The 24866-nt window shown below is 41.0% G+C and overlaps 1 protein-coding gene across 1 annotated transcript in view; it reads left to right on the top strand.

Moving 5' to 3' along the window:
- ATP9A (ATPase phospholipid transporting 9A) overlaps window positions 1-24391 on the top strand; it is a gene marked incomplete at its 5' end in the record, with an annotated part of 48232 nt that extends 23841 nt beyond the window's left edge. The window contains 14 exons of the mRNA XM_010168610.1: window positions 5233-5394; window positions 11196-11288; window positions 12134-12217; window positions 13073-13243; window positions 15234-15332; window positions 15615-15704; window positions 15858-16002; window positions 16470-16534; window positions 17133-17288; window positions 18687-18751; window positions 19559-19667; window positions 20944-21001; window positions 22928-23131; window positions 24255-24391. Of these exons, the coding sequence (XP_010166912.1) occupies window positions 5233-5394; window positions 11196-11288; window positions 12134-12217; window positions 13073-13243; window positions 15234-15332; window positions 15615-15704; window positions 15858-16002; window positions 16470-16534; window positions 17133-17288; window positions 18687-18751; window positions 19559-19667; window positions 20944-21001; window positions 22928-23131; window positions 24255-24391 (1638 nt within the window). The remainder of the gene's footprint in view (window positions 1-5232; window positions 5395-11195; window positions 11289-12133; window positions 12218-13072; window positions 13244-15233; window positions 15333-15614; window positions 15705-15857; window positions 16003-16469; window positions 16535-17132; window positions 17289-18686; window positions 18752-19558; window positions 19668-20943; window positions 21002-22927; window positions 23132-24254) is intronic.
- Window positions 24392-24866: the final 475 nt, after the last annotated feature.

Raw genomic sequence — 24866 nt, 5'->3', positions numbered from 1 at the left:
AAATACTCCAGTCTAGTGAAGGGGATAATATTTTAATGCATTTATTGCACTGATAACCCATGAAGTGACTGTAAGTGCTCTCTCAGCTGATAACTTCAGCCAAATTGTCTCTCTGCCTGAAGCTACAGAGCTGCATGGTGACTAGTATCTGGCTGTCACAGCAACCTCTGCAACACAGAGTTTTGCTCGTGTTTCTGCATACACTTATTGATGAGGGTGTAATTTGCAGCTCAACACCATGAGTCCCTTTGACCACGTTTGGTAAATTATAGGCAATCTTGTCTTGTTTGGCGGGGCATGACTTATGGGAGGGAGTTAGAGCACAGCCACAAGTCAGCTTGTCCTTGATCTGCAAGGTGTTTGAACTTCCAGACCAAGTGAAAACTTGGAAGCCATGCTGGGCAGCACTGCTAACCCAGGCCACATTCCTTTCCATGTGGATGGGACAGACCTGGACCTCAAGTTAATGCTGCAGTTAAGTGAAGCGCATGAGAGTTTGTCTTGGAGCAAAGCTGTGCCCTGCCAGTTCTCTGCCAGCAACCCAGTCCAGCCAGGGCTACACAGGGTGGTACAATAGAGAGACACTTTGCAGTTCTCCAGAGACTCACTAAAGACTTTTACTGAACACTTGAGAGATCAGGTTCAATACAGGACTTACGATTAAAGTGCTCTTGGCTATTCTCTGCAAAATTTGGAAAATATAATCACTGTGTTGTTCGTGTTGTCTGTGATGAAGACAGGAAGATAAAATAGGGTTTCATGCACTGGTTATGCTTCTTGGATACATCTTATTTAGTGCAACCAATGTAAACCAATGTGTTTTCTATTAATTTGTACAATTATACTTGCCCTATGCTGTTGAAAGAGACTGAAGTTTGAAACTTCCCATAAGAATCCTACTAACAGAAGGATTCGCCCATTTATTGCCCCAAATAAAATGGATTTGCCTCTGATAATAACCTTTTCACCTTTGACATCAGAAGAGAATCTTTCCTCATTGTTAGAGGTGAGAGATTGTTTACATATAAACAAATGTATTCATTAGAAGCCCAGCTATGTGAGGATTTTGAAATTATTGCATGTAATAATGAAAGACTGGCACACAGAGTTAGTTTCCACACTTTGTGTACATTCAAAATATTCCCTGTAGTGTTTTTCTTCCCAAGTAGCCAATTCGTTCTTTGATATGGTGTGTTCTTGTCTGTACTATACAAAAGCTGCCTCTCTGCTTTTTTCCCCGCTCCTCCATTGATGTGCCTACAGTGACAACAAGCACTTGCTCCTCCCTGGCTCTGGAGCCGGTGAGCCGTGTGCATGTGTGTCCTCTCCCACCTTATAACATAGTTGGGTGGTTGCTTACCTGCTTTTCTCCCCTAATGTGTTTCTCACCTCCGTAAAAACAGCTTTACAGAAATCAATTGCCTCTGGATTGAAACAAGTTCTGAATGATTTCCAGATGGATTTTTGTGATCTGCGTTGCAGTTTTTCTTTTTTTCCTAAAGCATTTACTAGCTATTTTGGCACAGATCCTTTTGTTTATTTACATATGTACTGTGGTATATAGTGAAGTCAGTGATTTTTCTTTTCCTTTTTTACTTTATACTGTTCTGTCTTTAAAATATTTATGCAGCAATTTGTCTCAAATACCCAAGGGATTATTGTTTGTTTGTTTTACTGTATCATGATAACTAATCCTTTCAAGATTATTGTTTAAATTCTTTTTTTCCTTTCTTGTGGTGTCTTAAATAGAGGCAGTGGGTTCAGAAATCAGATATGCTTTGCTGCACTGAGGAAATGTTGTCTGTAGGTCTTAGGTATACAAATATTGTTTAGACATGCTCTGTGTATGTCATACTAGATGGTACAAAATGCAGGATCAGCACAAGTTGAGTCCTTGAGAGGAGAGTGATGCTGTTAAATAACATTCCCTGTAGAGGAATGGCTTTGGACTCCTGTTAAAGCTAGCCTTTGAAATCCTATATCAATAAAATATTGCCATGGCAGGGAAGGTCAGTTTATGAAATGAGTACAAAAACTTGTATTCTTTTTACTTTAACAGCAAGGGTAATTTCTACCAGTTGGCATAGGATTCATTTCCTGTAACAGAAAGCAGGATTTCCTAAATTTGTTTCCTGTGCACGCTGCCATTTAGGAGTCTTGAAGTATCTTTATTCAGATATCGGTTACAGCCTTGGGGCTCTGCAAGCGTGTCAGTTGTAGCCATACAGTAACTAACAGGGGAAATGAAATAGATATAATCTGATCAGAGATAAGAGTGCCTGGGATTCCTGGGCAAACAGTCTTTAACCCTGACAACCCGCCGCAGCTGCCAGGACATGAAAGGGTGCACCGATCAATTGGTTTCTGCCTGTTGTCTGTCTGCCTAGGCAACCCTAAATGGGATGTTTGTAGAGCAACTCATGGCACAGAAGGATCAATTTGTCTCTTTAGAATGAAATTTATTAGTCGATATCCACTTCAGTGGTGGCTTGGGTAATTTAATTGTTGGAAAGAGCAAAATTTGGGGGATAGTGTCCCGAGCTGCTGTAGCTGCTCTGCTTTGTAATGCTCAGATCTGTATCTGACTTGGCCCGGATGGAGCTGCAGTCTCCCAGAGTGCAGTCAGGGAGTTTATCGGTTTCTCCCCATCAGTGGGCATGGGGGTCTCTTTAAGGTGTATGAGGAGTTTCAAGCCTACTTAAATCTCGGTTTAAACTGTAAATATATTTTTGCATCTTGAATGTTTCTCATCTTTTTCCTGCGACTGAGAGCACCCCTGATTCTCTGCATGAGGCAGAGTAAAGCTCTTCTGTCTTGCACTGCTGGGAATGTGCTCCCCATCCCAGGGCACCCAGACCCTACCAGAAGAGCCATCGGCACTTTTGTTGCCATTGGTCTTGTCCGCTGGTGCTGCAGCGCTTCCTGGAGTCTGAGCCCATTGTATTCCCTGTTGAACGGGGCTGGTAATTTCAATGCTTTTAGAACATCTGATAGGAACACTTCAAAATTATATCACTTTCTCTCTCAGTAATTATTCATTAAGTACTATAGAGGCTGGGAAGTGGTATGTTCAAAGGGGTCAACCCCACTTCCCCTCCAGTGCTGAATGTGGTTCACCTGGAGGGCCATTAAGGGCTGACAGGACCCATGCCTGCTTGGGAGCAGCATGGAAAAGGGGGATTTCTTTCATTATTCTTCCTATTTCATTGATGTACCTTTTTGTGGTCTCAGGGCCATCCAAAATGACAGCTACTGCACAACACAGTGCAGTTAGTTTGACACACGTCATGTGCATGACGTAGCACCTCTGACATGCAGCTCATCCATTTGTTCCTCTGCACAAGGCTTTCATTTTGGGAGGTTTAAATGGTTCCTGACACAGGATTTAAGTAAGATGCTGGCAGGGAAGGAGGGAGGAGGTGTCTGTGAAAAAAAGTAGCAAAGGAAATGCTTTAACAGGCTGAGCTGGGAGCTGAGATTTGTATCTCCAGACATTTCCAGCTTACCAACGTGGGCAAATCAACAGCCAGTGCTGTGCTCACTGAACATCGCCTAACATCATGCTGTGAAAAATTCTCAATAATTATTTATTAACCAGAGTATTAGAAACCCAAGCTTCATCTCTGCTCTGGGAAAGACTGTTAGGCAGATTATCTAACTGCACGCTTTAATGCACTAAGGATGGCTTGAAGAAACTTTTGGAAGAGATAAGCTTGAAAGAGCCTTTGATTTGTTGTAATCATTGTGAATAAGCCTCCAAAAACTTGCTAATATTAAAACAAATATTGATTCAAATTGATTTAAAGGTCTTTCAAGGCAAAGCCAACTCAACTAATTTTTTTTTATCTGTCAATTTAAGACTATTTTATGAAAGGAAAGTTTATTTTAGGTTGTCTTGTAAGCCTAATTGTGGTTGAAAGGGAGCCGAGTTCACAAAAGATTCTCTAGTTAAACCCAATTGTATCAATTCATCTAGTAAAATCTTGACTCAATGCAAGTATTTATAGATTCCACTTTTATCTGTATCTTGCATATGTGATTTCCCAAAATAAATTCCAAGTTATTTGTGGTCACTTAAGGCAGTGAAGGTAGAACCTGAAGGGTGCAAGGTATAATTAACCTTGAAGTCAGCAGCAACCATGTGCCCAGCACTCTCATGCCTTTGAAAATGTCACTGTAAAATACTTCCAGTATTTTTTGTCTGTTTGGGGAAAGTATCCCTTGATCCCTTCTGGAGACCAGTGATATATGGTCTCAAGTCAGCTGCTGCTCCCATCCGTTATTGCCAAGACAGCCCCATATCTCAGCAGGCTCAATCTTAGATGGATGTGTCAGCTGAGCTGGGGATCCTGGAGCAATGTCAGGGAATCATAATAAAGGCTTTGGTCCTTTGTCATGACTCTGGTTGTAATCTAGTGAAAGCTTGTGAAGAATTCAGTGTCGTAGGTCCTTAAATACTAGAAGCTGCAATCAAAATGGTAGACACGTAAGTTCAATTAAATGAGTTCTGGTGTGTGCCTTGAAAAATCTGGGGTTTGTTTTGGATTTTTTTTTTTTAATGTTTGGAGAGAAGGAGGAGTTCTCTGCTAAGACGTTTCTTTGAGCCAGCTTTCAGCTGTCTTGCTGATCAGTACAGAGCTTGAAAGTTGTTGATGAATTGTTACTACCAGACAAATAAGAGTAAAACACAGAGCTCACTTTGTTTGCTTTTTTAATATGAATTTTTAATGTGGTCTGCATTAGTGTTTCTGGCTTTGATATTGTAAATCCATGGTGAGTACATCATTTTGAATTCTTGGTTTCATAAACAGCAAGCTGGGAAATAGTATGTTTGAAAAGTAAGTGTTTGTAAAGAGATTTACCTGATGTGCCCCAGCAGAGGTTTGGGCACCCCAGGCCTGGGTGGAGGGTAGCTGTGCTTGCCTGTGCTGCAGGGTTGTCCATCAGGATGTGGCAGTCGAAGGCAGGGAGCCGACCACCTCCTGCTGAGAGTCTAGGACAGTGCATCTGACAGGAGCTGGGCTGCCCAAACCCCAAAAATACTGTTAGTAAGCTTCTAACTTCAGGAAGAGCCTGCTAGAGAGAGCCATATAGGAGCACCTGTGTGTCTGAACAGGTCTGCTCTGTAGCACCATTAATGACTAATGAGCTTCTTTGCAGCTTCCACCCACTGTCCCCTCAGGGGATGTATGGCATGGGTTGGCTGCCCTCACCGTGGCCTTCTCCTTTCAGGTGGCCCTGGTACAGTGGACCGAGAGTGTGGGTTTAACGCTGGTGGGCAGAGACCAGTCCTCCGTGCAGCTGAGGACACCGGGTGGCCACATCCTGAACTTCACCATCCTCCAGATCTTCCCCTTCACGTACGAGAGCAAGCGCATGGGGATAATCGTTCGGGTAAGTGGCTTTGGGTAAGCTCTTACATGTTTGTGAATCTCCTGCTAACACAACGTGAAGCTATCACAAACGTATAAAACATTTGCTCTCAGCTGTGCTGTTCTTCCTGGAGGAGTTTTGTGGTTTCTCCTATCTCAGGCTATGAACCAGTTCTTTGTTCTGAGCTAATAGCATCTCATTGCTGGGTTTGGCTGACAATACATCCTTTTCCTTGGTCATATTTGGCAGTAAGTGCTGTAGTGCCCTGGGACATCTTCACTTTAGTTTACTGACCTTTGGTCTCTTGCTGAAAGTATCCAAGGAGCCCAAGCTTCAGGCACAGGCAGGGAGGAGTTGTTCTCTGCAGCTCCAGCTTCCTCCGGCTGCTGCTCCTTCCCATTCATGTTTTTAATTTGTCATGTACTCTGGGGTGGGTTTCTGCTGTACAACTCCTCTGCATAGTTTTGTGCACATATGGTTGGGGATGGATGTCTAGCCAGGCACCATCAGCCAGCACTGCCACCAACTGTGGAAGTACCTCCACAGCAGTGCAGCAGGGCCTCCAGGGTGGTGTGGAAGGAAGAGGAAGCTCAAACACCTCCCTCCAACTGTGAAACCAAGGGCCCTGGGGATGCTGGAAAATACTGGGAGATTATTTTTGCTACAAGTGTGCAAGGTGGAAGGAGACATAGGAGGGACTGGAGGGACATGAGAGTGCTAAAATTTTAGAGTTTTGGCTCTATGTGTGCTGAACCAAGGCGCAGCAGCTTTGATAACCAGCAGAGATCCTATGTTATCTCTCAGGTAAGGCATCTGTTTCAGGAAATCTTGAAGCCAGCACTGCCAGCAAAAGAAATAGTCACAGTTGCTCTGTCCTGGGACCCAAATTCTGTGTCCCCTCCCACAGTGTCTGACACAGTGAGAAGGAAGAGGAGATCAGTAGGGGCAGGACTGCTCTCTCCAGTGGAGCAGCAGGCACCAGCAGTGTTTCAGGGAAGCTTGAGGTGACGTTGAAACCTCCCTGGGGCTGTCTTTTCATCTGTCCAAAAGCTCCTGCCCTTTATGTCATGTCCATCCCACGGTCATGTTGGCAGAGCTGGGGGGCCTATTCGGTGGACTGGGGCTGTGAGTCAACCCAGGTCACAAATGTTTTCCCCTTCACTGTCAGCCAGGAGCAGGAACCCAAGCAGGTTCACAGATCCAGCTTATGCTGCATCTCCAAAGCAGTTGTGATGGTACAACGGGATGATGGAGGTGGCAGCAAGGTGGAATGAGGGAGGGGATCCTGAACTGATGCCACAACAAGTGTAACTTTAGGACATTTTTAGTGGGTTTGTGGAAGTGTCTGCCAGACATCGAAACTCCTCTCAGACCCTGTGGAAGTACAGCACTGCAGGAAGAGGCACTTGTAGCTGCAGGGAACTGTGGTGATTTTTTTTGAGCTGTTTAACAGAGCCCGCAGCCATGCTGAGAACATAGTGTCATGAACAGGGTTTGAAAATAGCTGAGTTAAGGTAAACCAGTGCATTTGTGCAAGTACCTTTATCAGCAGCAACAGGCACTGCGCACGCTAAATACGTGCCCAGCTGAAGTTGCATGTAACTGTGGTTTTATATACAAACACAATATAGGATGAGATTCTCAGAAAAAAATACCCTTAAAGGAAAGAAGAAGAAGAAAGTGTGGATGTTAAAACCAGTTGAGAGCAGTTGTCGCCATTATCATCATTGGTTGTCAAGATAGTGCCAGAGAATCAATGTTAGTAAGATAAACAAACCCAGCTATGGTAAGGCACTTCCATTTGCCTGTAAAGCAAACAAGGTGAAGCAGTTTGAATATTTCTTTTGGAGATAATTAAAACATCCTTGTTGTATTTTACTGAGGGTACAGACAGATAATTGATATGAGGAATCTAAAACTTGAATATGAATCCTATAATCCAGGGCAGGATATGATTTGTTGTATCATTTCATGGGTTCTGCAGCTTGGTTAATTAGGGTGGGGAGAATAGGTGATTAGTGGTTTTTTTCTTTTTTTTTTTTCTTTTTTTTCCCCCTTTTTTTCCTCTTTGTCTTCTTTTTCCCTCTCAGCTTACTTTGTGGTAAAATTGTGTTGCTGCATGTTTATTTTGGGGTATTTGGAAGTAGGGTATAAAAATGTCTTCTGTCTCATATATTTTTAACTTGCAGTAGGAGGAGTAGCCTTTGTTTTTAGTTAGAAGCAGTCAGGATCAGTATTGCATATGTGGGCCCCATCAATGCTGTATTGATTTGATCTGCTTTATTGACTGATGTTTGGTAGCTTCACAAATCTCAGCTTCTCTTGACCCCTGGAAGAGCACAGCCTGTGTCAGAACTGGCACCGTGAAGGGGTGATGTAAAATTGAATATACAACAATAACAAATTTTACAGAGAACTTTAGTATTCCTGTTACCAAGAGATTTGGTGATGAAGATGGAACTGTAATATGTGCATATAATTATTTCTCAATCCCATGAAGGACAAGCTGTGTTCAGTGCAGACTGAAAATCGTTAAAAGTTCATGCAAATGTCTCTATTTGTGTTATCCCACCTGAGTATTTTGGACCTGGATCTCCTGTTGCTCAGGGAACTGCTTTTAAGTTCTGGATCACACAGTGTGGTGTAAGGGGCATGAATTTGTATTTCAAGTTTTTCCAGGCTTTGGAATATTAAAACTTGCCCAATTTATAGTGAAAATTACATGGAGACTTGAGGCAACCTTTTCAAGACCTAGAATAAAAATATTAGCAATAAAAGAGGGAGGACTAAGCAACCTTGCTCCCCATTGCTTACTCTAAGTGCACACTTTTGATGAGGTGCTGTTTTATCAAGGGTGTAAGAAGCAGGCTAACCATTGAAGCCAGGGTACGCTTCATTAAATTGTGTTTAAGTGCTCAGCAGAGAAGTGGATGCCCTGAAATGTTGTCATCTAAGTGGAAAGGAGTCCTCTTTTTTTCTTCCCTCCCCCCCCTCTGATTTGAAGCTTATTCCTTTTAGATTATCTGCTACCTATATTCTCCCCTTTTAGGAAGAAAAAGTTTTCTGTTTTGCATTTCTGTATTTAGAATATTACTGCTGCTGAAACCAGCAAAACTCCCACTGGTGGTCAGTGGGAGCAACATCAGGCACAGACCCTGACTGTAAATACTGTTAATAGAAGCACTAGTCCCTCTCTGTTATGCTTGTTAATTAAGTGTCTTTATTTTGCAGCTGTTGAGCTACTGCTGCGCTACTAAAATCAGCTCCCTGTATACCCTACGCAGAAGTAGGTTTAGAGTAGCAGATGCTGGCTGCCTGGGTATTACTTTGCCACATTCCTGTATATACCAAAATAATATCTTCAAGCAGGGTTTTAATTTTAATTTATTTAAAAAAAAAAAAAAGTTTATAAATAGGTAGTTATCAAGTAAAATTTTCTTTTATTAAACGTACATGTATGCATGTGTCGGCACTCCATTTGGTTTTGATCCATGATTTGCAAGGTGTTTACCTCTTCAGTGTATCTTCTGAAATTGTGCTGCTTGTTAAATAAAAGAAGTAAGGGGAGGGAAAGTAGCATGAAGTATCCAGAAGACAACAGACACAATGAGCGGCCAGGGAGGGAGGGAAGAAGAAGCTGCAGAATAAACTGCACTCAGGATTGTAGTAGGTAGAACTCAAATGGTAATATTTTCTGCTCAACTATACAGATTTTGCCCATTTTTATAAACTATAATTTTGTCAGCTAGCAGGAGCCATTGCGATTGTCTTGCCAGGCTTCCTGTACAATCTGGGTACAGAGTTCCAGCAAGTGATTCATGTGCCCAGTGACGCTGTTACTGAAATCCTTGGCAGAGATGCCCATCTCCCCTGCTGGTCCTGTCCGCTCTGGCTCCTGTAAAAAGATCTCCTTTCTTTATTTACTAAAAGTTATATGTTTTATTAGATAATATTGAAAACAAGTAGCAGATGTTGCCTCATTTGGGATATTTTTGCAATATCTGCTTGTTTACTTGTGATCAACTGTCATTTCTGTAGCTGATTATTTCAGTTCTAAGAAATCTTGTTCTACCAAAGCAGCCACTCTTCACCGTACTGTTTACTGACTTATCTGCTTCTTGAAAGCAGACCTGTTTGACCACAATATTTTCCATTCTTCTTTTTCTTTGTGTTTTTTTTTTCCCCTTACCCATGTGGAATGATCTTTGTTGTAAAGCAAAGATAGTGCTATTGTCATATCTGGAATTGAGAGAAGCCTTTGAACCGTGGCCAGAGTCAGACCATGGTGGAAAAAGATGCCTCTCCAAAACAATGTAACTGGCAAATCTCTCTGTAGATTTATAGTGTGATCTTACCATAATATGAGAACGCACTAACCTCCTATTGAACTCGGTGAGAGGAAATGACTAATGCAAGGAGATAGCTGATACAGTATTTATATTGGACAAAATATCTAAACTATCTTAAGCCAGTTCTGCAGCACGGGAAGTGGAGTCTTTATTCAGTTTCCTACAGAGATGTTGTTAGACACTTTTTAATCAAATAATTTAATAGATAAACGTTTACCTTTGGCTACTGCCAAAAGTGTTGTGTTTTATTTAAGCAGATTCTAGTTGTTTTGGTAGAGTGACACGCATTTTGCTTTGGGGATGTGGGATGTGTGGGTATCAGTATATGAAGGCTGGATGTTTCAGGACATTGAAAACTATGCTTAAGCTTAATTATAAGAATCTTACTTGTGCATATCTCTGAGCTTGGCAGAAATGCTCAGTAAAGGAGCTGCATTATCCTTGGCTACTTTTTAATTTACCTAGCAAAGATACTTCTTTTCTTCATTGAGTTTTTAGTAACCACATCAGGTACTGGCTTTTTTTGTTTGGTTTTTTATGCTGTGGATGTGAACAAGGTTTTTCTAGTGCCACAAGACATTAGGCTTTTACCTACCGACTCAAGCTCTTTGTGAGAACCTTCACCACTAGTTTCTGTAATGGCAGAACAGATTGACACATATATTAGATAGTGTGAGAATAAAAAAGTGTCCACTGCACTTTAATTTCTTTTTATCCTAAAGTACTTTTCTCCCCCTCATTCACAGCTGCCTATTTCCAGACCTTCCTGGGCTTTTTGGTTTTGCATGTTAAGTTTATTTTCTTCCTATCCCTGGTGACTCTCTTGGTTTACAGAGCAGTTTGTTCCTTGCTCATTGTTTTGTCTCCTTTGAGGAAATTGCCAGGGTTTCCATTAGCTTGTAGTATCTAAGGAGGTCACAGCTATTAGTATCTGCCTGGTTAAAAGGGATTTTTTAATTTGTGGTAATGTAAGTATGCTTTGCTTGCAGCCTACAAATTACTTGGATCAGATAAGGCAGGCAGCAACTTAACCTTTCTGTGGCAAGCATAAACTTTAATTATATTTAGACTATATAATGTAACAGAGGGGGTAAGTTAGAGTGATTTTTACTCTGTTAAGCTGCGTGCATCTGTTTTATTGTTTCAGGTAAGTATGAAATAAATTTTTAGGGTGAGGGTTAGAGGTTATTCCAAAGGCACATGCAGTTGGGATTGAGAGGTGTCTGCATGGCAATCACATGGCTGATTAAAAAGCTGATCATCCTTGTCTAAAGTATTAATTCCTGTCTGTGAGTAACCAAATTGCAATTGAATAGGCATCTCCTTTTGGTCCCGAGACAAGATGCTGAGCCACATGGATCTTCAGCCTGACCCAGTGACTGTTGCACAGAAAAGTCATCACTTAGCTTGCTGAAGCCACTCCAAATATGCTGCTATTGGTCCGATTTAAACTCTTCCGTTTCTTATCTACAGGATGAATCAACAGGAGAGATCACCTTCTACATGAAGGGCGCTGATGTGGTGATGGCTGGGATTGTGCAGTACAATGACTGGCTGGAAGAGGAGGTATGGAGCTGTCTGTCCTCTGTACGGAGGGTTTCTCATACAAGTGCTTTTCTCCTTCCAGGGCAACGTATGACAAAGCTTGTCAATGTGGCAGAGTGGGCATAACTGATAAAACATCTGTGAGCTAGAAGGGCACTGATCTTGGTGATTCATTGGATTAGTCTTCAGTCAAATATATGTGCAGTAACAAGGAAGTCAGGTGATGAGTTCAATGTATTTAGTGCAGAATAAGTCCTGTAAGTAAAATGGATTTAGGTCAAAACTGAGTGCCACTCAAGATCACCACATTTATCTTGGGCTTTATCCTGTGTTTGGATTAATCTTTGACTGAAAAGTCTGATTTCAAAACTACATTTGGCAGCTTTGTACTGGGATATGATTGTCAGGTTAATAGTAATGTTGACACAGAGTTCATAGCAGTACCTTCAGTTACTGGTGTTCCCCACCCACCCGCAAACCCCGGTGTTCAAAGAAATAATGATACCTTGGTCTTATTTTAAAGATTTTAAGGCCAAAGATGTGAAGTCTACAAATCAAAAGCTTGTGTCCTTTTACTTAGAGACAGAGAAAATGAAATCAGTGGGGTTGGTTTTGCCACGTTGGTATAGCAGGGAGGACATTTTTGTTTCTGATCACTGGGATAGATTACAGAACGTTGCAGATCTCCTTTTTTCCTCCTAGGTTTATCATGCACTTTATCAGATGTTATAGACTCACTAGGGTTGCTTAAATAGGACGGTTATTTTCTTAACCTGCTATCTTACATTGCCATCTCTGCAATGCTGTGCATAAATCATCTGGCTTCAGATGCAGTTTATGGTTTACAATGTGATACGTCTTTCCAGTGTGGTAACATGGCTCGGGAAGGCCTGAGGGTTCTTGTCGTAGCCAAGAAGTCTCTGACGGAAGAGCAGTATCAAGACTTTGAAGTAAGTTTTTATTTGTTTTTTTTTCCTTGTTTTTAAACAAACAGTCACTGAAGTGATTCTCGCAGACCTTTCATGATAATGCCGCCTCTCATCTCCTTACTCTTTCTGTTAGAATTGTCATTCTTCAATGTCTTGCTGTTCTTTAAATCAAAGTGGCTTTTTAAGTGATATGTATGAAACTGGATCCCAGCCAGGACCCTCCAAAACAGTTCCTGAATCCTGCCTTACAGTCGTTTGTGGTGATAAATTCTGCAAATATTCATCAGTTGTTAGACAAGTTGAGTTTGTGTGAGGAAATGTGTTGGCTTTTAATTCTCGTTATTGCATTCTGACATCCAAGGAAACTACAAACAACTGGAATATAACCCAGCCGGGCTTCCTGGAAGCACAGGCTTCATGCATGGGGTTTTTTAGATGGGTGTCTACATACAGCACTAATTTGCTTACCTCAGGCAGGCAGAGCATGAAGGAGAACTGTTCAGTTAAATGCAGAGATGAGAGGATGAAATTGTTTAGGATTCTCTCTCGCCCTCATTTGTTCATTGCAGAGGCCATGGTTAGGCCCATGGTGTAAGGGAGTCGCTTCCAGGCTTTCTGCAGGAGTCACTTCAGCAGCTGCATTTGTGTGCCCGGCTGGCACAGAGCAGGGACAAACCAACAAAAACTTCCTGAAATATTTTCCACCTTGTTCTGTAACACGCACCTCGTGTTCGCAAGCCATTGCAGGTGACATCCCTGAATGACAGTTAACAGGGGGAGATTAACTGGTCTACCCTCGTGCTGGTTAACCCTGTATTCCACAGAAGTGCAGGCAGGCTGTGTGAGTACCTGTGGCTGTGTCTGCTCTGTCCCCAGGCGCGCTATGTCCAGGCGAAGCTAAGCGTGCACGACCGCTCCCTGAAGGTAGCCACAGTCATTGAAAGCCTGGAAATGGAGATGGAGCTGCTCTGTCTCACCGGCGTGGAGGATCAGCTGCAGACAGACGTCAGACCAACCCTGGAGACGCTGAGAAATGCTGGCATTAAGGTCTGCCTAAGCTAAGATTGCTCCTAGCAGGAACATGTAGACCCTCTGGAGCATGTGTCGCTGTCCTACAGACAGTGAATTAGAGAGTTTGAGGGCCCTGTAAAGCTAAACATTTCAGTGGGTGCCCTTTGCAAGTGGGAACAGTGGGGCTGACCAATGTATTTTAAACATCACTTTGGGAACAGAACATGCTGGAAGTAATAAATGTTAACTAAACACATGAAAGCACGTCACCTCTTGTACTTTTCTTCCCCTAACATGCTCCGGCTCCTTCTGCAGAGAAACCGAGTGCGTAGGCAGGAGAGTAGCTGCAGGAGACTTCTAGACAATTGTTTCTTTCAGATGGTTGCATGAAACAAGACCAGTTTGGATGTGTTTGGTCTCTGGTGCACAACTCCCATGCTGGGGTTGAAGCACTGGGCTGCGAATATACAGATTTTCAGTAGCCACTAGAGGGGGTCTGAGCCAAGAGAATCAGGGACTGGACTTCTTTTTTTTAATTTTTTTTATTTATTTTTTCTGTTTTGTTTTTTTTTTTCTTTTTTTTTTTCCCTCAGCTTTCTGAGCTCTGGCATCTAAGACTTAGATACCTACAGCCTGAGCTGTGCTCAGTGGTGAGGGAGCCAGTGTGATGCCTGCTTAGTTTCTCTCTCTGAAAACTTGTCAGTCTGATCCCAGACTTGCAAAAGGGAAAAAAAAAATGGACTAAACATTCAGATTTGGGCAAGAAAAGTAGGTAAAAGGTTCTGGTTGTAGTTTCTTTGATTTAAGTAACAAAATGAGTAAAAATCTTGAGCTGTGCTGTGAATCCAAAGCAGGGCTGCGTGTTTAGGATTTAGGTAGGAAGTAGACTTCAAGCCTTAGGACAGGCTTCCAAACTGCTTTCTGTTTGGACCCGTCCCTGTAAACAGCAAGGACTTCAGCAGAGAAGTGAGAGGAGCAGAATCAGACAAAGCTCCTTAGTAGCACTGTGGCTTTCTCCTGCTGTGGCATAGCCCCAAACAGTTATTCCAAAGTTTCATTTTTTCTCTTCACCTTGGCTGGAGTCAGTGTCAGGGCGTGGAGTGTGTCGTTGCACAGCGAGTGCAGCGCTTCTGAGCGCTCCTTGCACTGGTATGTTCATTAGGATATTGCATGCAAGAAGTAAATCAAGAGTGAAGGCAGTCTTGTAATTCATTACAGCAACCATCTTGTTAAAATCAAATCTTTTTCCAACCTCAGAATATTAAACAAGTGAGTCTTTGTGTGTGTTGGGTTTTGGATTTTTAATTATTTTTTTTATTATTATTTTTTTTTTAAGTTTTGTTAAATATTCTTGGGCGGTGTCTTGAAAGAATAAAAACACCAGTGGAAAAAAAACCAAAACAAACTCTGATATATTTACACTGTTGAGGGAATTCCCTGCCAGATTATAACAGGGTATTGTTGCTGAGTATTGCTGCTGACGTTGCTTTCTAATGCCCTCACCTCACCAGCTCAAAATAAAAGGAGCAGTGTATATTTAAAAAAAAAAAAAATCTAAAAAAACCCCAAAACAGCCAACGTAGTCTGTTCCAGCTGCACACATCAGCAGTGAGCTAACCCCTGTTGCATCATCCACATTTCAGGCAGGGCCATGAGGGATCTTTCCGCAGCAAGGTCTGCTTATTTCAGTATACGAGAAATAGCTGGGGTGGGACACATTAACACACGCACATGCATTCTTTAGCTTGCATTTGGTGGGTTTATCATCAGAATCTTGAAATATTGCAGGTGTGAAAAATGTTATACATAGCTTGGAAGTTCTTTTGCATTTCAGCCTCTTTAAAAGTTTTCTTTCATCTGTGAGAATTTTCTTATATATTTCAAAATAAGGCTTTTTTAGAAAAATAATTTGTATATATATTCTAATAGTCCTTTTATATGCCTGAACTGGCAGATGGTACTTCTAGATGTCCTGCAGACTGGTTGTTAAGTTTTGTATTTAATCCATTAAATATTTGGATTTTAGGTTTGGATGCTGACGGGGGATAAATTAGAGACAGCCACATGTACCGCCAAGAATGCACATTTGGTGACACGGACACAGGACATCCATATATTCAGACTAGTGAGTAACACCCACAAACCCCTCTGTCAAGACTTGTTTGAGACCTCAAATTCTGGGACAGGGAAGGTGGTGACACCATAACAGTTTTCCAACAGTAGATCCAGAATATTTTTATCCTTTTGACCCAGCTTTCTATCTCCTCTGCTTTTATTTATCTGACTCCATGCTCTAAATAATTCAGTGTGCTGCCTGTCCATATTACTTTTGCTCCCTCTGAGACTTGTTTGTTTGTTTTCACCCCAATGAAGCAAACCTTTCCTCAGTTGCCAGCTTTTTCCCCAGGTGACTAACCGTGGAGAGGCCCATCTGGAGCTGAACGCCTTCCGCCGGAAACACGACTGTGCTCTTGTTATTTCTGGTGACTCGCTGGAGGTAGGCTCCCAACACCTCGGGCTGTTCAGGAACAGCCCCAAAACAAAACACTGTGGCTGAATTAGGATTTTTTATTATTATTATTATTATTATTTTAAAAAAGAAACTGTCATAGCACAAACATCAGTGACGCTTCTGATCTCTGTAAATTAGGTGTGTCTGAAGTACTACGAGTATGAGTTCATGGAGCTGGCTTGCCAGTGCCCTGCCGTTGTGTGCTGCAGGTGTGCTCCCACGCAGAAAGCCCAGATTGTGCGACTGCTCCAGGAAAGGACCGGCAAACTCACCTGTGCAGTAGGTAAGGGATTAGTTAGGGAGGAGTAACCATGTAGGATGATGTCTTTATTATTTCTTCTTTTGAGTGAACAGTCCTGTGTCATCTCATAACACCTGGAAATGCTTAGTTAGGGAACAGCGTTTTTGTGAGATGACTGATGAGGTGAAATTTTGCTAAAACAGAGCTTAAATTTGATCAGGTAAAGTGCCATTGTTAATTTGTGAGCTTTATTTCATCATTGTAGGTATAATGATACACTTACAAGTCCAATAAAGTGATCAGTGGCCTTGAATTCCTGTTCATGTATAAAAAAACCCCCAACTTCTTAAATAATCGAAATTGTCAATTTCTGTGTAAAATCCTGCTTTTGTTGGTAGGGTTAAATGTTTCTTCTAATATTGCAGTCTGTGGCAAATGCCTTTGGTGGGGTTGCAAGTTGCCCCTGTTGCTTAAGTACCAATGTCATTTGTTTGCGCTCTGACCTGCAGGTGATGGAGGGAATGATGTTAGCATGATTCAGGAGGCTGACTGTGGTGTTGGAGTTGAAGGAAAGGTGAGATTACCTCGTGTTTAGTAAGATTTCCCTGAATTTGGACCATTTGTGGTTAGTTTGGGGGTTTTTAATCATGCATAGAAACTGCAAATGCTGGAGTTATAATTACTTTGATAACATACACACTACATGTACAATTAAAAACTGTTTATATTAGTTTAGAAAACAGGCTGTAGGTTAGAGGTCTGGTTCCTGCTTGTGAAGCTGCTTGGAGTGACAGGACTGGATTTGGCGGCAGTGGAAAGGCTCTGCTTGCAGTGAGCCAAAACATTAAAATTCAGTGAACTTTTGAGACTGAATATTTGTGTTCAAAACTGACTTGATACGAGTGTCACATTAACATGTGTGTTGTGAATCATAATCCAGAGGGTTGCTTAGAATTGGAGGCCGGGGTTCAAATGGGAATTCTCCTCATATTTTTGCTCTATGCTTAAAAGCCACGGTGGAAGGCAGAAGTGCTGAGGTAATACTCTTCCCCACCTAATGTATTGCAAGTTTTCTTGGAAATTCTGTAGTGAAAACTAAATAATAATACAGTATTTCTTTGTTTCAAATAACAGAATGATCTCACTATGCTTTTACTTGCTGTTGTACACAGGAAGGAAAACAGGCATCACTTGCAGCCGATTTCTCTATCACTCAGTTTAAACATCTGGGTCGTTTACTAATGGTGCATGGAAGGAACAGTTACAAACGGTCTGCAGCTCTTAGTCAGTTTGTAATCCACAGGAGCTTGTGCATCAGTACAATGCAGGTAAATGAACTGTCATGAGGGCTTTTCCAAGGGAGAAGTGAAAAAGCAAAATCAAAAGTAAAGGTTTTCCATTTCATTTTGGATGCAACTATTTCTTCTCCCGAAAATTCATGGGTTGGAACTTGAGGTTGTTACTTGGGTATGAAAACACATAAGAATGTTCCTGTTATTGTACAAACATCAGCAACGTCTCCAAAATTGGTCAAACAATATTCTACCTTAGAAAACACTTCTGTGATGCAGCATGTCTTTGCTGTCATTTAGAAATCCTAGAAAATACTGAAAATCTGAAACAGAGCAGTGCTCTTAAGGTCTCTGCTGAGTAAGTACACTTCTTTTCAGGTGTGTTTTAAGTCAGGCCTTCAAATAGTGAGACCAAAGTTAAGCAACTGAGGAGGACCTGGCTCAGACCCTGATGAGGTTACTGAAAGCTCGGTCTGGCATGCTGTGGAGTGTTTGCAGGAGTCATGCCATGAAGGCTGCTGAAGCATGTATTAACCTTCCCAAGCGCTCAGCAGCTTGCTGCAGCAACGTGGAGGTGGCCTGCTCCTCTCCATTTCAAAGAGAACCTTAGAAACAGATTTGGTATTCACAAAATTTACATTGTTCATGTGTGCTGAGCCTCAGTGTAATAAAAAATGCAGTTGCCAGTTGGCAGGGATTGTTGAAATAGATTTTAAGAGTTCATGAGCCAAATTCCATTCTTAGCTGTGGTGATTTGAGTGAAAGTTACCATTAAGGACAGAGGTGACACTTTGGGAGTTGCATTTCCATGCCATAGTGTACTGATACATTCCTTTAAAATACTAAGGGGTTTTTTTAAGTAAAATACTTGATATTTTTGAGAAGGCTGGTTCAGCCCTCTCACATTTCTAGAATAAATGTTGGAGAAGGATGTGTAGAGACAAAAGGTTCAAACTCAGGGGACAGCGTAGCTTACTCTGCAGCTAAAAACAAGATCAGAAAACAAACCCATAACTTCTGACAAAAAAAAAAAAATCTTGAACTCTTTGAAGTTTGTATTAGTGAGTGTTAACTCTTCTTACATTGTGAAGGCATCATCCAGGCATAAATAAGTGTGCACCTGTCCTTCACAACATCTGGACAGCTTTGATCAAACCAGTGGGCTTTGGAGGAAACTCTTCACGTTCTTCTCTGTGGAATTACATTACAAAAAGTTTTCCAAGTCCAGCTCTACAGTGTTTGCTCTTAAACAGAGCTTTCATCCAAGGTTTGCGTAGGAATAAAGAGGGTTGATGTTACATTCTTCTGTCTTCATTTCAGGAATTTGGAGAACCCACTGCAAGTATGTTACAGTTTGAACAGAGTATATTTTTAAGCTGTTACTTTTACTGCAGTATCTTAACGCCTGAAAAGCTTATTTCTTTTATTTTATAGGCTGTTTTCTCATCAGTATTTTACTTTGCTTCAGTTCCTCTCTACCAAGGCTTTCTCATCATTGGGTAAGAGTTCACTTTTTAATAATAGTGTGAAAAACCTGTGCATAATTAATAGATTTGGGCTAATTAACCTGCAAGATATGCACATCTCCACTCTGTGTTTCACAACACTGCTTTAGAAGATGGATGTGGTCCTTGTCCCCTTTCTGCTCCTCTGCACTGAACAAAGCCACTGAAGCAGGGCAAACACTTCTAGAAACCTTTCCAAAAGGACAGTTGGTCACATTCAGAATGTGAGAAGCAAGCCATCCTCCAGGAAGCATTCCTTTGATCCTAAGGAGAAGCAGAGGGACAGTCATCATGCTCTGGTGCCTGTGCAGCAGTGAGAGCCAGTGCCCAGCTCCTGGGATAAACCAGCCTCTTTAACAGGAGGAATCAGTTCCTGTCTAAAACATAATGGGATTACACTTGTAATCCCATGACTTTGTAGGCTTTCAAGTTGTAATTAAAAAGCAAACAACAAATTAATCTCCATTGCCTTCTGATGCAAACAGGATCAAGCCTGAACTGTAGAGCAAACTTTGGGATGGGGATAGGTCTGTCCTTGGCTCCATTAATAACCCTATAACACCAGTTGCAATACTTGAACCAGTCATCTCTGTATGACTGTTTCTAATCAAAAGCCATTCAAAAAGCAAATTCTGCGGGTTTTTCCTACATGCAAAACTCTGGTGTGTTCCATTTGCAAGTTTTTATATTATATATGGCATTTGGCTCTTCAAGAATTCAGAATTTCCTTTCTGAAGACTGTCATTTCTGTTTGCTCATCTACACCTTAGATAATTTTCTGATCTTCTACCTTCTTCCCAGGTACTCCACAATTTACACGATGTTTCCAGTGTTTTCTCTAGTCCTGGACAAGGATGTTAAATCTGAAGTTGCAATGTTGTACCCAGAGCTCTACAAAGATCTTCTTAAGGTGTGGGAGACTCTTGTTTGTCTGTTTTAGCTTAAGGCAAGATCCCTGTCTTGATTTGAAACTCTCTAAATGTGTAAAGTCAAATATATTATCAGCAGGCACAGAACTTTATCATGCATTTTCAAGCAAAATTGTTTTAAAGGCAAATTTGAATTAACAGATACAACCAGATTTCCTGGCAGTTTGTTATTGAATGCTACATGAAATGCAATTTATTAAAAACGGCTGGGGAAATAGAAGTTCCATTCTGTGGGAAATTTGAAGGATTTAATATTACCAATTTGTTCCAAAATAAAGGGGGAAGAGAAATTGTCGGGGATTTGGCACTATCCTGAAGCCAGAAAAGGGGATTGGGGAAAGGATATGCTCATCTGATGGAGGGAGGAGGTTATCACATAGTTTCTTGAATAGAAATTTGCCTTCAGGATTATCTAAAGGGACCTAAAGTTTTGGTTGCTGTGCCATTTTGTAGCTTCAGCATGAAAGTCAGGTCCTTCTCCTTAGACAAAGGAAGCTTTACTTGGTAATTACCATAGAAATATCAAGAAGGTAAATCTTGGGTTTTGGTTCCTTTTTTTTTTGTTTTTCTGGAAAATTTTTTGAATAACTGGGGTATGCAGACTGGGAACATCTTTCTTAATTGAAGGAAAGGGTGGACTGAGTCTTCAACAGATCCTTTCCCTCAAGGATTTCTGTTAAACAGATACTCTTAGAAGCAAAGCCTGTTTTTCCAACAGCCTGAATAAGTCTCCATCTGGTTTCACTTGTATGTTGTCTCTTATGTCATAAACCACTAATTCTTCAACCATCCTTAGGCCTGGTCTAAACATAGGGGTTTTTTGTACTGGTGTAGCTGTGTTGGCTGGAGATGCTTTTTTTAAAACCTATCTGCCTTCAATATGATGGTGATTTGTGTGTGTGTGTCTAGAAATATAATAATATATTCATATATATGTGTATACACACATCTTATATTTCACAGTGAAATGACTAAACTCATGAGACATCCTTGCATTGAATTAATCATGTGTGCAGTAAGGAAGATTTTGTACTGTACTGTGCAAGCAGTGAGCTTCCACAGTCCCAGGCCTCCTTTGCGCATCATGAAAAATGAGAATAAAGAGACAATACCTCAGGGTTGGTTGATTTGTTTTGTTTTCTTTCCAAATCACCTTGAAATTCTCTTTTATTAACTGCTGCGTTAATCTGTAAGTCAATGTTCATAGAAGAAAACCCAAAGTAGCTTTGTCTTTTTTTTTTCTTTCCCCTCTCCTAGGGACGACCATTATCATACAAAACGTTTTTAATATGGGTCTTAATAAGCATCTATCAAGGTAAGAAATCAGCTTCTGCTTCTGCCTTTAGATATTTTAATGAGTACAGAATATCTAATTTTTTGTATTACAAGAAGTTCAGTAAGTCACAAAGTGAATTTAGAAATGTGTCCTTGGGATAATGAATAATTTTAATTTTTTTGTCTCAGAAAATGTTGGCAGCATTACCAAAGGAAGAAATTGTCTAAAACTAAATATTGGCAGCAACTGATCAACCCTGTTGTAGGCAATGATGTAGAAGTTCAAAGCATTGTGCCTTTTCCCATTGGGACCATCCTTTGTAATTTTGTGCAAGTTCCTGTCAGAGCTTTAATTGCTCCATGTGTAGAGTTTGTGACTCTTCCCTTCTTTAGAAGAAGGTTTTCAAACCTATGGATTATACAGGTTATTAAGTCAGCATGCAAAATAAAGAATTTGTAGTTTTGTGTGTTTTATCTAAACCCTGTCTATTAGAAGTGGCAATAGTTCTGCTTACTTCACAGCCATCTGTAACGAAGGACTGGAGTAGAGCTCAGGTTCTTGATCATATCCCATACACTCTAATTAGGCTGCTAAAACAGTTAAGCAAATGCCTTAATTACAATGCATACGTTTTCCAAAAGTGGATGTCGTAATTGGGGTATGTGTCTAAGAAGGTCTTTTCTTTCAGTTTGTCTTTTTTTATCAGGAAACCTCAAACTCAGAGAATTTCTGTAAGTGTTAATCAGGGAGTCGTGGAAAACATGTAAATAGCATGGAGCTACAAAACTAAAAAGGCAGTATGATTCTGTGACAAAAGTCCTTGTTTTCCAAAACTTTTATGAACAAAATTCAGAATAAATGTGCCAAAATAAGCAGCTAATTCTTACCAATTTAATTGATATTACCATCCTCAACAGGAGTGAAACCAAGAATATAAAAGCTCTCTTGGCATTATCTTCTGAAATCTAATATGGTAGAACCCTACAACAGAGATAATGGTCTTCTGATGCTGTACAAATATGATGCAAAGCCAAGGCATTTATAGAAAACTCACAAGTGGTGGAAAGCTAAAGCCAGAGGGTGATGCATTGAGGGAAAGATTTCTTCTTGAGCTAAGACCACTATCTGGTTACAATATTTGGTTAAAGTGACTTCACTTCTGATGTGCTAAATAACTAGAAAACAGCAGGCCAAACAATTGGGCTAGTTGCTAGCAGAGATGAGCCTGACTGAAAACTTGAGCAGTCCTAAATTTTGGAAAGTTCACAGCTGGATTTGAACTTTGTGGCTTAAGCTCTAGTCACTTGCAGGTTTTCCCTTCCGAAGCTAGCCTAGCATGATGGATGTTGGTGCGGATTACTCATGCTGCTAACATGAGTTATTTGTGCAGGTGGCTGTGCAGGGCGTTATGAGCGTTCCCTGGCTAGCTAGAATAGGAGCACGAAACAATGCATCATAAACAGTGCTTTAATGTGTGCTTCTTTTAGGGGGAAGTGTAAAGGGGAGAGATCTTGTCCAAAGTAGTGCAAAGAGGGGCTAACTTGTATTCACTGAACTTTTCAACACCTTGCTTCCCTCTGGGCATTGAGGCAATGCAGTAGGTTTTAGAGTTTTTTGATATCTTTTAGCTTCTGAGTAGTGACCAACTGCTTTTCTGGGAGGATGGAGTTTCGTGATGGTAGAAATCTCCAGTTGCCAAAGTAGCATGTACTAATTTCCTATCTCCATCTGTCTGAATATGATAGACTGTTATAAAAGTCCAGGCACCTGTGCTATAACTTTTCCCTGTCTTCTCATCAGTTGTCTCCTAAATAGTAACTGATTCATTGCCATTACATTCATCAGGTTTCATGAAAAACAGTCCTAAGAAATGACTATGTTTCAGCCTTTCCAAGACCTAGCAGTGGGGTTCAGAACTTAGACTGGTGTTTGAATAAAATACCCAAATGTTCCATTCCATTGCAGGTAGCATCATCATGTATGGAGCACTCCTCCTCTTTGAATCTGAATTTGTCCACATTGTCGCCATTTCCTTCACGTCCTTGATTCTCACTGAGTTACTGATGGTGGCATTGACGATCCAGACGTGGCACTGGCTCATGATAGTGGCTGAGCTGCTTAGTCTCTCCTGCTACATAGCTTCTCTGGTCTTCTTACATGAGTTTATTGGTAAGGTTAAATGCCTTTTCTCCAATCAGTTGGTTTATGACCTGAGTAGTAACAGGACTGTAAGGACATGAATTGAGTTTAAAGGCTGTTGATGAAGCCAACATAATTACAGTGTCAATGGTTCTGACCAGAATAAGCTCTATTTGATTTGAAGGCATCTGAAAGATATTTTATGGTTCCTTCTCATAGCAATATGCTAGAGGAGATAAAGGTGGTCATTAAAGTGTGGTGATCAGTAAACTGTGCACTGCTCAGTGAATTTCATCCATACTTTTAGACCTCTACCACACATCAGCTGTCGTGCAATAGTGGTCTTTATTTCCATGTCAGAACTGAACTTGAGACTAAAAATTTGAGCCTCTGTTGTTGGGTTGAAAGAGTTCATCTTTTAAATGGGTGAAGTAGCTGCCTCCTAAAAGTTACATTATTTTTTCTGCTGCATTGGGACCTTTCTCTTGTGGGTTTGGGGTTTTTTTTGTTGTTGTTTGGAGGGGTCCTTCTTCTTTTCCCTAGAACAGAGCTAATCCTTTTCCCTAGCTAAAGGAAAAAGGGTGAGGAATTCCATATTCCCCCAGTAGCTGTCTAGTTGCAAGTATCAGATCCGTAGGGTTTGTTCCAGTGTTCATTCAGGAACCACAAGATGTCACTACTTCTTCCATAAAGCTCTTTGCTAACTGAAGACAATGAGGATAACTTCCCAATGGGCTCGGTCTGTATCTCTTGCGTATGGAAATACCAGCTCCGTTTTGAGCAAGGCTTCTGCTATTTTTGCAATGATTCTGATGTATTATAACTGAGTCAGAGATGCATTTGCTGGACTACCAGCAAAGTAGCAGAGGGCAACTTCTTAAGTCAAATACAAGTAGTCTGTGTAAAGGAAGCTTAGTATTACCAGGAGATGGTTTTGCTGTGGGGAGTTTCGTGCCTTACTGAAATGTGCTGTATCTTTTGTGGAAGAGAAGGGCAGAAGAGTAAGGAACCAGGGATCATAATGAGCTTTGAACTTGCACGTGGAGAAGGTGAGGCTGATTAAGAAGCGTTGGTAGATTGAATAGCTTTTCTGTACCTCTTCCCAGAGCGTACTTCCCATCTTCATTGACTCTGTGTTCTTTTCTTTTTACAGACGTTTACTTCATTGCGACTTTGTCGTTCTTGTGGAAAGTTACTGTCATCACTCTGGTGAGCTGCCTTCCCCTCTACGTCCTGAAGTACCTGAGACGAAGGTTTTCTCCCCCAAGCTATTCGAAGCTCACATCTTAGGGCTGCTCTCCTTGCACACCAGAGACAAATATTGCACATGGCTGAGAGACAAAATCATGTAGTTGTTACTATAACGAATACGTCTGATATTTGCGTAAGGATCATGTAGTAATCTCTATTACATGCTGCTTTATTGAAAAAAGACTTCACAACTGCCATGAACAGAAACCTAACGATAAAAGGGAATTTTTTTGAGGGTGGAGGCACTTGTTAGTTCATCCAATTTTTGTCACTTTTGTTCAGTTTAACTGGGGTCAAATGCACGTAACTGCGATGACGATGGGTTTCTCATGCGTGGTTAAAAGTATCTGAAAGCTGCTAACTGACCTTGGAATTTACATTTGACAAATTTAAGTTACTTTTTAAAGTGTCTTCGCTGTTCCTCACATTGTGTTATGTTTTTTTATATTATTTATCTTTTTGATTCAAGTAGTTACATTCTTTTTACATCTTGAAAATCCCTTAATGTAGGTGA

Source organism: Antrostomus carolinensis, unplaced genomic scaffold, assembly GCF_000700745.2.
Source record: "Antrostomus carolinensis isolate BGI_N321 unplaced genomic scaffold, ASM70074v2 scaffold25865, whole genome shotgun sequence".
NCBI lineage: Eukaryota > Metazoa > Chordata > Aves > Caprimulgiformes > Caprimulgidae > Antrostomus > Antrostomus carolinensis.
This window is presented reverse-complemented; position numbering and strand designations above follow the sequence as displayed.